Genomic DNA, 12,167 nt, shown 5'->3' with positions numbered 1-12,167 from the left:
GAGAAAATGAATAGCATTTGAAATTTGCCCCATAAGACCCTTAAATTGCACATATGTTTAAGCCTATGTCTCGATTTATGTGTATTATCCTTGTGCAATAATTATTCTAATCTTCTTTGTCTCATTCCAATTTCATCAGATGTCAAAGCACAAACTTCCATACGTAATAAATTTGTGAATAATTCAAGGATTATGTTATTTTTCCTAAAGTATGAACTTTAACATACTTGTACATGCGTAATTCGTATTTATATGTCATTCTTAATTTCCACGAAATTTTTATCATTCTCGACTAATCTTTACCATATTGTATATAATATAATATTACTATATAATATGTGATGTGTGGGCCCATATTTGCACTTGCTAGTACGCATGGGCATGAACATGACCAAGTCACACTCACTTGGCCCTCACCAACCAATCTACTATAATGTGTAATCCAAGTATAGACAATAAAGCTGCCACACCACACAAATTACACACAAAAATCCATTTGCAAAAATATAATTTTATAAAACCAAAAAGGACCCATTTTTTGTATTACTACCCAAAGCAATATCATCACAGAGGCCAACCTTTGATAGGGATGTCCAACCTGTCTTCATCTCTACCTACCCCTAACCACTATCAAATTTTATTCCATTTAATATCTTGAAATCTAATATTCATAAACAAAGTAATTTTATCCATGATGCTATATTATACGAATATATGTATCGGGGCATGTTTATATAAGAGCTAAATTTCCTAAGTTAGCTTAGGAATAATGGTCACTTATAATGCTTTATTTATGGTATTACTTCCATCAAACAAATTGAATCAATTCTTGAGGGAATTTTTGCAAGATGATACTCCCCTATGTATTTTAGGTCTTACATGAAGTGAGTTTATTACTAGTATAAGTTTAGTTTAGAAAACTCAATTGGAGTTATTATGTGAAATATGATCTCTAATTAACCAATGAAAAAGTGGGCTGAATATGAGTTGGTGGGCCATTGAATTGGTGCATCATCAAATGCTTAAATAAGTGGGGGGTTTTTTGTGATAATTTTTCATAACTTTTAATGTGTGCAAAGGGAATGATTCTCAAAACCTTATGTTCTATTTCTTGATTTGGTATCCAATCAAATAATCAATCATAGTTCATAATTCAATAGCTCTTAACTATTAAACATTCCATGTTACCATATTTACCTCATGGGTTTCATCAAATTAATCTAAATGCGTAGAATATCATATTAATTATTACCATAATCTTAATTATTGTAATCATATTCGCTTTAAAAGAAAGCGTTGGTTCTGATTACAACTTATCTCGGTGTCAATGTGTCATCATCATTATCACGTTTAATTGATTACTATTTTTTTTTATTAATGTCACATTTTTTATCTTTATCAAATTGTTACACAATGTTTTAATATTTTTTTAATTGTATACCATGAAAGCTAATTTTCTAGAAAACTGACATTGTCAAAACACATTTGAACATATATAGCAATTTTATAATAATTTAAAAAGTAATTTTTGGAAAAAGCTTTGATATTCATTTTGCCACATTTTCACAGATTTTCTAAAAAGAAATGATCACATGCTCATGGGTCGAAAATGTGGCTGTACCACATTCACTATCATGTGATTACAAACCTTTTTTTAATTAGTAGTACTTACATAATATAACTAGACTATGAGTTATGAGTGTGATTCATTATCATACAAATAATTGAAATATTTGGAACAATGAGTGTGATCAATTTTCATTCAAATATTGGAAATGTTTATAGAGTCAACTTCTACCACAATTTTTTTGTATTAATTATATAAAATAATTGCATAAAACAATTGCCCCACCTCGGTGTATGGTTTGAATTCAGCGAAGCAAATCACGCATACTAAAATATCTAAAATAAAATTTCCGACCTAAAATTTCTAAGTGTTTAAAAGATAACCACAATTTATATAGTTGGAGTGAAATAAATGAATAAATAATAGAGAGACATTACTATATGAACACATTAAACTTAGCTTAGCAGTGATAATAAAACAAAATTAAATAGTAACAAGAGTTTCCAAATATGATTGGAAATTAAGAGAGTATTTTTATCTACTAAAAAAGTAGTTGGGGAAGCTTAATCCACTGGAATCCCACTTCCTTGGGTTTGACATTCACAATAGAAAACCAACCACTTTTCACTTTGCTGCATTCTTGAATTTCTCCCCTTTCTTTAATCCCACAACCGAAAACTGGAATCTTTTTTGTTTCTAACCAATGATGAGCTTGTGAGGAAGAAGATGGCAATGGAGGTGAGCTGCAGCACCATTTGGGACACTATTTTGGTGCAAACTAAGGTGGCCCAAGACAAGGGCAGTGACCCATTGCTGTGGTCAATCCAAATCTCCTCCAATTTGAGCTCTGCTGGAATCACTCTGCCTTGTGTTGAATTGGCCAACCATTTGGTTTCTCACATTTGTTGGGAAAACAATGTGCCCATTGCTTGGAAATTCTTGGAGAAGGCATTAGCTCTCAAGATTGTGCCTCCCTTTCTTGTTCTTGGATTGCTTTCGCAAAGGTTTCTTTAACTTTTTTACTTGAAAAATGTGTTTTTTGGCCAGCAAAAGGTTTCTACCTTTTGTTTTTGTAGCTTGTGATTTTCTGTCTTTAGATTCTTCTTGCTCTGATCTTTAGTGGTGTGGTTGCAGTGCAGTGACTTTGGCTGGTGTTAAATGGTTGAATTTGATAATATGGTGTAGTTTGTTTGATTTACTTTTTTTTTAGAGTTGGTGTATTATGCTTTTGATTTCATGATGCATAGAATAATTAATGTCAATATTTTGAACCATCATATGCAGTTGCTTTCTTTTTTCCTTCTTCATGTTCTTACATTATGATTATGGCATGGATGGAAAATGAAGAGTGTGTCGATTATGCTCTCTATCTCGTGTTCGTCTCAAGTTTTCTTGCTTATTGTGGATCTTTTGCAATATGCGGAGAAGTGTGTTACACAATCATTTATTTTGTTTTGCTTGAATTCTTAAGTTTCTTATTTCTCTATCCGTGAACAGAGTGATCCCGTATCGAGGTTCTTGTCCAGCAGCGTTTAGGTTATACCTGGAACTCATCAAACGGCATGCTTTTTCCCTGAAAGAGTACACAGATTTGCCAAACTATGAGAAGTAAGCATCTTAATGTTCATAGACTTCATGTTGCCTCATTTACTGGTGAATCATATCATTTCCTATCTTTTAGTGTTGCCCGAGTTAAGATACTCTGAATGTCATTGATGATCAATCTTGTTCTTGTAGGACCATGTTTTCACTGGACGAAATCCTCCAGTTATCTCACCTATTTGGCTTGCAAGCGAATGAAGCTAGTGTGCTGCTGGTTCTCTTCATCTTCTCTATCGTTTGGCAGTTGGTTGACGCAGCATTGGATGATGAAGGGCTGCTTCAGCTTGCGGAGATGGAGCCTCGGTGGCCTGTCAAACCTCAAGATATGGAAGTTGATAATGTCCCCGGCATTTTTGAAGGGAAGAGGAAAGAATATAATGAGAGACTGAGAGCTGTTAATACTGTCTTTGCCATCGAGTTATTGGGGGAGTTCTTACAAAATAAAATAACTTCAAGGATTCTTCACTTGGCTGGCCAAAACATGTTAGAACTCAAATCCCTTTTACCAATTTTTCCCCTCAAATTTTCACATCTTATTTTGTTTTTCCCTTGAATGATTCTTGATGGGAATAAACATAATTTCACAAAATTGGTTGAATGAGTTTCAGTATCTTGTAGCATTGTAGCAGGTACATTTATGTCTCTCTCTCTCTCAGGTGTACACATTGGAAAAACTTCACTCAGCGAATGGAACTTCTTGTTGAAAACTCCTCATTTCTGAGAAACTCGAAAACCATTAGACCCGAAGCTCTACTTCAGTTTCTATCAGACACTCAAAGAAGCAACCATCATCACTTCAAGCCAAGCTTAGTGCAGGAGTTCCATCCTACGTTACAATCCAGACCTCTCATTAACTATGCTGGCCTCTGTCTTGGAACTAGCCGGTCTGCTCTCTGGCTTCCTCTCGACATGCTTCTAGAAGATGCAATGGATGGTTCACAAGTGAACGCTACAAGTGCCGTAGAAATCATCACAGGTAGCAAGAAGTATGTTTGAGGTCTCAAGTTTCTGTACAAATGCATCAAAAATTCTAATTCATGACTTCATTTTCTGCAGGTTTGGTTAAATCTCTTCAAGCAACTAATGCGGCCTCTTGGGATGAGATCTTTCTCGGACTTTGGATGGCTGCTCTTCGCCTTGTTCAGAGAGTGAGAACATAACCGAAGATAACCTTCGCTAATTAGTTCTCTGCTATGATAGTGTATAAGTTATAAATGAATCTGCATTGCATTTGCAGGAGAGGGATCCCATTGAGGGGCCGGTGCCTCGACTGGATACTCGTCTGAGCATGTTGCTGTCAATCACAACTCTCATAGTTGCTGATCTTGTCGGGGAAGAGGAAAGTGCAGCCATGGATGAGATCGGATATGGTTTTGGAGCCGAGCATCACGTCCCTGGGAAACGAAGAAAGGATTTGATATTTAGTCTCCAGAATCTACAGGATTATCAGAGCTTGCTCACACCACCACAGTCAGTCATACTTTCTGCTAATCAGGCTGCTGCTAAAGCCATGCTGTTCGTTTCTGGCATTAATGCCAGTGCATACTTCGAGTGCATCAGCACAATGGACATGCCGGTTAACTGCTGTAAGTAACACATCGTCTTATTCAGCATTATTATGAAACAAATATAATACATCAGAAAAATGAAAACCTACATTTTCTGCTGCAGCTGGAAGCCTTTACCATTTAATTGTTGAGTCATGTATAGCTAGAAATCTCTTGGACACATCTGCCTATTTGTGGCCCGGTTATGTAAATGGTCGCATCAACCAGTTACCGCGCAATGTACCAACTCAAGTTGGGTGGTCATCATTTATGAAAGGGGCGCCTCTCACTCCCATGATGATCAGTGCTTTAGTCTCTACGCCTGCTTCAAGGTATGCAGCGCCTTGCTCATACCCTGTTAATCGACAACAAGAAAATCAGCTAAATTTTAAGAATACATTCTCTATTCACAAGCTGTGGAATAGCTTTTTGTCAAGTGATTTTTTTCCTTGAGTGTTGATTCAATGATTTTTTCGAGTAGAGTAACTAAATTTGAGCTCATGGATTTAATGGAAGCTTTGCAGAGATTGAAAAAATCTTCGAGATAGCAACCAAAGGATCAAGTGATGAAAGGACAGCTGCTGCTTCTGTTCTTTGTGGGGCCTCGTTGATTCGTGGATGGAGCATTCAGGTAACGGAGATTTTCTTGTTCCTACTTAGATAGTTATGGCTTTTCGAATTTTACCCTCGTTGCCAAAGATAGATACATATCTAACTGCATACAAACTCTTCCTTGTGCAGGAGCACATTCTTTATTTTATAACTAGATTACTATCTCCTCCGGTTCCTGTCGACTATTCTGGGAGCGAAAGCCACTTGATAGCCTGTGCTCCCATGCTCAATATTCTCCTTGTTGGAATCTCACCAGTTGACTGTGTTCAGATTTTCTCCATTCATGGCTTGGTATGTAACGTCAGTCAAGATCATATTTCTAAATCAAATATACTATTACTAGGAAGGCGAGAGTTTAGCCTTGAGACATTGAGGACGTCAGTAAAGAGGACTGTACTTTCCTTTGACAGGTTCCGGAGCTTGCTGGTTCATTGATGACAATATGTGAGGTCTTCGGTTCATGCGTGCCGAACATCTCATGGACCCTGACCACTGGAGAAGAAATATCAGCACATGTCGTTTTTTCAAATGCATTTGCCCTTCTTCTAAAGCTGTGGAGATTTAATCATCCTCCCATTGAGTATGGAGTAGGAGACGTGCCTCCGGTAGGATCCCAGCTCACTCCCGAATACCTGTTACTGGTACGGAATTCGTACCTAGTATCATCCGGTAACTTACTCAAGGATCCAAACCGGAGGAGGCTTGCTCAGGTAGCAAGTTCTACATCATCCAAACCCATATTTGTGGACTCGTTCCCCAAACTAAAAGTGTGGTATAGACAGCATTTGTCTTGCATAGCTTCTCCTCTCACCGGCCTCGTCAATGGGACTCCTGTTCTTCACACTGTTGATACACTACTGAACATGATGTTCCGAAATATAAACAGAGGAAACCAAACCGTGACAATTGTCTCATCCGGAAGTAGCAGCTCGTCCGGACCGGGAAGCGAGGATGGTTATCTGAGGCCTAAGTTACCTGCATGGGATATACTCGAAGCTGTCCCCTTCGTGGCTGATGCTGCTCTAACTGCGTGTGCTCATGGAAGATTGTCGCCTCGCGAACTCTGCACAGGTCTTTTGCCTTATCAATTTCAATAATATTTGACACTCGGCCTTAACGGTTGACATTCTTGCTGGACAGGGCTGAAAGATTTGGCTGATTATCTTCCGGCAACTTTGGCTACCATCGTGAGTTACTTCTCGGCTGAAGTGACTCGAGGAGTATGGAAGACGGTTTTCATGAACGGAACAGATTGGCCGAGTCCGGCTGCTAATCTCTCCAATGTCGAGGAACAGATCAAGAAAATATTAGCAGCCACCGGAGTCGATATCCCAAGTCTTGCTGCAGGTTTTCTTTCAAGAATTTGATTCTATTGAGATATAGACTTCATAAATGTGGCAACTTATTACTTCTTCTGTAGGAGGAAGTTCTCCGGCTGCACTTCCATTGCCTCTGGCGGCATTCGTGAGCCTCACCATAACCTACAAGCTCGATAAAGCCTCCCAGCGTTTTCTGGATCTGGCCGGACCAGCTCTAGAGTCCCTTGCTGCAGGCTGCCCATGGCCATGCATGCCGATAGTTGCATCTTTGTGGACTCAAAAGGCAAAGCGTTGGAGTGACTTCCTCGTCTTCTCTGCTTCTCGAACTGTCTTCCTGCACAGCAATGACGCTGTTGTTCAGCTCCTTCGGAGCTGCTTCAGTGCCATCCTTGGATTCAACAGCAGCTGCAGCATCTCAAGCAATGGTGGGATCGGAGCTCTTCTAGGCCATGGATTCGGGTCTCATTTCAATGGCGGGATCTCTGCTGTCGCCCCGGGGATCTTGTATCTGAGAGTTCACCGCTCGATCAGAGATATCATGTTCTTGAGGGAGGAGATAGTTTCGTTGCTCATGCAAACTGTGCAAGACATAGTCCACGGGGGCCTCCCGGGAAGGCCTAACAGCGGGAAGAACCATGGCGGGGGTTCTTCTCTCGCTGCAGTGTTAACGAAGGTGAAGCTAGCAGCATCGCTCGGGGCTTCTGTCGTGTTCTTAACCGGGGGGCTGGGGCTCGTGCAGTCGTTAATCAAGGAAACTCTTCCATCTTGGTTCATGTCAATGAACCAAGGAGGAGAGAGGGGTGGAATGCTCCCGATGCTCCGAGGCTACGCGCTGGCATATCTTGCTGCGCTGTCGGGAGCTTTCATCTGGGGCGTCGACTCATCAGCATCATCAGCAGCTTCAAAACGGCGGCCCAAGATCCTCGGGTGTCACATGGAGTTCGTGGCAAGTGCGCTAGACGGGAAGATTTCACTGGGGTGTGATCGAGCTACTTGGCGCGCTTATGTGTCGGGATTCCTGAGCTTGGTGGTGCGGTGCATGCCTACGTGGATACAGGACTTGGACGTCGAGCTGCTGAGGAGGCTGTCGAAGGGTCTGAGGCGGTGGCACGAGGCCGAGCTGGCCCTCGCTCTGCTCGGAGCTGGTGGAGTTGGGGTCATGGGCTCAGCAGCTGAGCTAGTTGTGGAGAGTGAGTTGTAACTTCTGTTTTCTAACTTCGGAAATTTTGTAGATCAATTTGAATGATTTGTACAGGAGATAAGTAGTTACTAATTTTAACAGAAACGTGTGTACAAAGTAGACAAGGAAGGTTTATCATTTCAAATGTTGCAATTTCATAACGACCACCAACCAACCAGTGCACAATTTGATTAGTAATAGTACTTGTAGTTTGATGTGTCAAATCAACGACAAAGCTCTAATCTAGATCATTTAATTATTGTTCATTATTAGTTGGATAAAATTTTAAATAAAATATTTATAAAATTTGTATTTATGGTTTTACTAAGTTAGAAAGAGTTTCCAGGACTTTTGCTCTTTAATTCCTGCTCTATGATTCGAAAAAAGATTTCTAGAAAACTAAAAGGTATAGGACTATGGTAGTTTTTTAGATAAGACAATTATTGGATTAAATCTAATTAGGGAGAAGTATTTCTTTATTTGAAGTAATATTAATACCATTTTAACGTGTGAATGTAGTTTCAGCCATTTTGTTGTATATATAATTTAATTTAATATTCTATAGAGTTTAACTAAAATTAAATCATTTGGTTTTATCTTGTACGAATTTAGTTTAATTTTAAAATTCTCTCAACAAACAAATTATTTCAGTAATACAAATAAAATGCATAATCAAATAATTTAATTGGGTGGTGCCTTATATTAAAACTACAGCAAAAGTTACTAAAGTTGATGTAATACGTATTTCTTACATAACTTAGAAACTTTAAAAAAAACATGCACGTTAATAATAAGATGTGAATGAGGTATTGTACAAAATAAATTAAATATATTTAGTGAGATTGATTGTTGCTATTGTTTTTGTTTCCGTATCGGTACGAGCATGTTGACCTCTTATTTGTCTCGGAGGGTTTTCTTATGGCGTCGTATTCGAGTTTGGCCTTATTGTGTCACGTCGTTATTGTATGACATAATAACAACCCAACACATGATTTGCTAGGCCTCCCTCTCTCTCTTGTATCGACATGATAACAACCCAATGCAAACACATCAATGCAGATATAATTCTGGTAAATGATAATATTAACTTATTTGTCTATTTATTTTCACTTTGGTATATAAAAAAGAGAGAGATACTTCCCCAATAATGTGGGCTTTAGGGTTTCAGTTTCTATGTAAACTGGTAACAATAATGAAACCAACTACAATGGATGAAAATGGTAAGAGTCCTAGCAAGACACTCACCCGTCACCTTTGATCTCCTCCACCATTAAGAGACAGACTCCTATCGAATAAAAGCAGAAGAGCAATGTGAATTTCTACCAATCGAGAAAAAAAGAGATAAAACGCGCATATAATGTGGCAGATGATATGTAACATGAAGAGTGTCACACACTATACAAAGGAATAAAGAGTTTAGCAAATTATAATCATATGTTGAAAACCGGTACTAGATGAACAAATAGACCACATACGATTGAAGAGCTTGTCTATTCTCATCGATAGAAAAGCATATATACTAAAGTTTTGGTGTAGCTTCGACAAGATTATACTTGTTGATTAGTTCAGTTCAGGGTAGAATACGCCAATCAGATTAGCAATAGCTATAAAAGAACCTCACATGCTAGTGAGATGCAAACTTTTAAATGAGCAAACTTCGCCCCTCTCCAACTAGTCAATCTTGAACTACGGAAACCATGGACATGTGAAACATCGGGTGTTTTAACAAGTGTATGAAAATCAAGTCGGTCATCAGAAGCAAACAATAGGACGCTATGTACTAATGATGATCTGCATCCTAAATACAAATACTACCTTGTCTAAGGAGATATCAAATGAATATATGAATACTTCAATAACTAGAGTATAGGAAATACCTAGATGCATAAAGGCAACAGAATCACACGAAACAAGATATTCAATATGTCAGGGCTCAAGTTCCGTTATAAGACATTATATGGTCAGAGGTATCTTAGGATCCTTACTACCTCTGTCTATAACCAGTACTAGATTCAGACAACATAAGACCCAAAAAACCCAAAATCGACAACAGAATCAACACTCCTTGCAAACTCCACCTAAGTTCATCAACTCAAAACATTAGTTCAGGATAAACTAGGATCCAAATCCAGACATTGAGAAGATCAGAAAGATACATTTCAGTAAATTAACAATCAAAAGCTATTTTTACAGACAAACTAAAGACCTTACGCCTCAAACAACTACAAGCCACAACATACATATAATCAGTCAACTTGGCATTTTCGAAACTATACTAGCTAATCAACTTATCCATACCAATAACTAATGTCTCAAAAGTCCATCACCCATAGCTTACTATCCAACCATAGATAACTAGACATACTACAAAGAGAAGAATTAACATCAATATGTTCCACATTGACCTATTGTTGAAACTCTGAACTGCGGTACAAGGGAAGAATAGCAAGAAACGTGTCGTCTCAGAAAATTAATAATCTGGAAAAAGCTAATCTATCAACGAATTGAAGACTAATTCACCTTAAACAACCACTAACATTAACATATGATGACACAATCGGTAGAACATAAAACTAGTCATCCCGGCATTCAGTTCCACACTATCTAAATCCAATCACAAATAATCTGAATAACTTCGAATACGAAACAAATAACTTTCAACATGTTTGGCATAGTTGATACAAGGGACAATCCTTACCCAAATTAGCTCACAACTATGACACTACCAAATCAAACAAGCAAGAGTCTATGCTCGCAATAGATTCATCTCACAAAATCGATCACAAATCCCTAAGCCATGCTACAATGCGCCAATTCTGCAATCCAAAAATCAACACTTAAAAATTGAAAAAAAAAAAACTTGACTCACTTCTTGTGGCGCCGGCCGCGTTTCGGCCCCCATCCTTCGAGTTTGGCGACGGGGCAGCCGCATTTGTCGCGGAAGAGCAGCACAGCGCGGCCGTTAGGCGGCGCCATCTTCCTCAGCTCCGCCCGCAGGCACTCGTAATCAGGGTTATCCTCAACGCCGCCTTTCCACGGCAGCTCATTGACGTCTCTCACAGCCTTATTGCCGGAGCGGAGCAGCTCATCGCCTTGCAGCTGCAAATCGAACTCCATCGCCTTCTTCAGCCCTCTGCACCCTTTCCTCTCGCACCTCCTCGATCTGTGGCCGCAGCAGATCTCGAAGAAGATCACGAATCCGACGAAGGAGAGGGCGAATAGCGTGAAGAAGATGAGCTGCGCCTGCGGATTGGAGGCGAGATGGCGGTGGAAATGCGCGGCGACGGTGGAGAAAGGGGGCAGGATGAGAGAGAGGGACTGGAAGAGGTAGGAGAAGCAGGAGACGATGAGGAAGGCCCCGGAGAAGAGGACGAGGATGAAGATGAGGAGGTCGAGGGTGGCGGAGGGGGAGTGGCGGCAGAGGGAGGGGCAATTTGGGGAATTCGGGTGGTGGTGGTGGTGAGGGGCGGGGGTTTTGGGAATTGGGGTTTTTTTGAGGGAGGAGGAAGGGGCCATGGCGGTGATGGAGTGGTGGAGATGGCGCATGTTAGTGATAAAGGGAGGGGCGGTGGAAGGGATTTCAGATGGAAAAGTTGGGGGAAGAGAGGGCGGTGCGCATGTTAGCAGGGGGCGGCAGGCAGCGGGGGAGAGTGCGTACGTTACTGGAGTAGTTTAAAGAACCTATGCTGAAATTAATTAATGGGTGTGTATTTGATTTTGTGAGATTTGTTGCCTACACTTTCCCCTCCTAATTTAGTGGGATTTCTAGCTGATTTAAATTGTTTTATGAGTGCCATTCAAACTTAATTTTCAATATTTTATTTCCCATAAGGAAAATATCTCCAACTTTATTTTGGAATATATTTTAAATTACCATTTAGAAAACAGAATATGTGGGATGGATACATTCAAAAAAATTATAAAAATAAAATAAAATTGAACCTCTCGGATATACTATTAAAAAAACATTAAAGAGGATCAGTATTGGAGTCTAAAGACATATTCGGTGTCATTCGATCACTATTGATGTCACATAACTATACTAAGACGGTGTAAGGGTTGTCAATCACTATCGATTGTGACAGTTCTGTGGCAGTTTCCAATTCCATAGTGCATAGGGCGTATGAGTTGCTCCTTGATTTTGATTCTATCGTGATTCATTATGTGTATAGGAAAGAAAATTTTGAGGCGATTTTCTTATTAAAATATGTGTACATGTACCATAGAGACACATAAGACATGTCTCATTAATTGGCTCATTTGTGATTGAGTATTTTCTATCTTTGTTAAGGCTTGTCTGGTAGGCCAACAAATATTAACACAAACCCAATGATAATGGT

At 39.4% G+C, this 12,167-nt stretch overlaps 2 protein-coding genes and 1 non-coding gene across 3 annotated transcripts; 1 reads left to right on the top strand and 2 right to left on the bottom strand.

Annotated features, from left to right (window-relative positions):
• Positions 1 to 49: 49 nt before the first annotated feature.
• LOC125185737 lies at positions 50 to 155 on the bottom strand. The gene has a single exon (XR_007170239.1). It is a non-coding gene; the product is annotated as a U6 spliceosomal RNA (small nuclear RNA).
• A 2,018-nt stretch (positions 156 to 2,173) lies between these two features.
• LOC125223519 (mediator of RNA polymerase II transcription subunit 33A-like) lies at positions 2,174 to 7,994 on the top strand. The gene is made up of 12 exons (XM_048126697.1): positions 2,174 to 2,571; positions 3,065 to 3,175; positions 3,305 to 3,652; positions 3,826 to 4,145; positions 4,226 to 4,317; positions 4,407 to 4,755; positions 4,841 to 5,048; positions 5,233 to 5,347; positions 5,458 to 5,619; positions 5,739 to 6,399; positions 6,469 to 6,675; positions 6,749 to 7,994. Exons 1-12 carry the CDS (start codon positions 2,294 to 2,296, stop codon positions 7,846 to 7,848), a joined length of 3,951 nt encoding a protein of 1,316 aa, XP_047982654.1. The 5' UTR covers positions 2,174 to 2,293; the 3' UTR covers positions 7,849 to 7,994.
• Positions 7,995 to 8,881: 887 nt separating this feature from the next.
• LOC125218804 (uncharacterized protein At5g19025) lies at positions 8,882 to 11,543 on the bottom strand. Its single transcript, XM_048120576.1, has 2 exons — positions 10,697 to 11,543; positions 8,882 to 9,112 (listed from the first exon to the last, which is right to left on the bottom strand). Exons 1-2 carry the CDS (start codon positions 11,371 to 11,373, stop codon positions 9,076 to 9,078), a joined length of 714 nt encoding a protein of 237 aa, XP_047976533.1. The 5' UTR covers positions 11,374 to 11,543; the 3' UTR covers positions 8,882 to 9,075.
• Positions 11,544 to 12,167: the final 624 nt, after the last annotated feature.

The sequence above is a fragment of the Salvia hispanica genome, chromosome 4 (genome assembly GCF_023119035.1).
Source record: "Salvia hispanica cultivar TCC Black 2014 chromosome 4, UniMelb_Shisp_WGS_1.0, whole genome shotgun sequence".
Taxonomy (NCBI): Eukaryota; Viridiplantae; Streptophyta; class Magnoliopsida; order Lamiales; family Lamiaceae; genus Salvia; species Salvia hispanica.
Note: the sequence above shows the minus strand (reverse complement) of the source record. Positions and strands in the feature narration are given on the sequence as shown.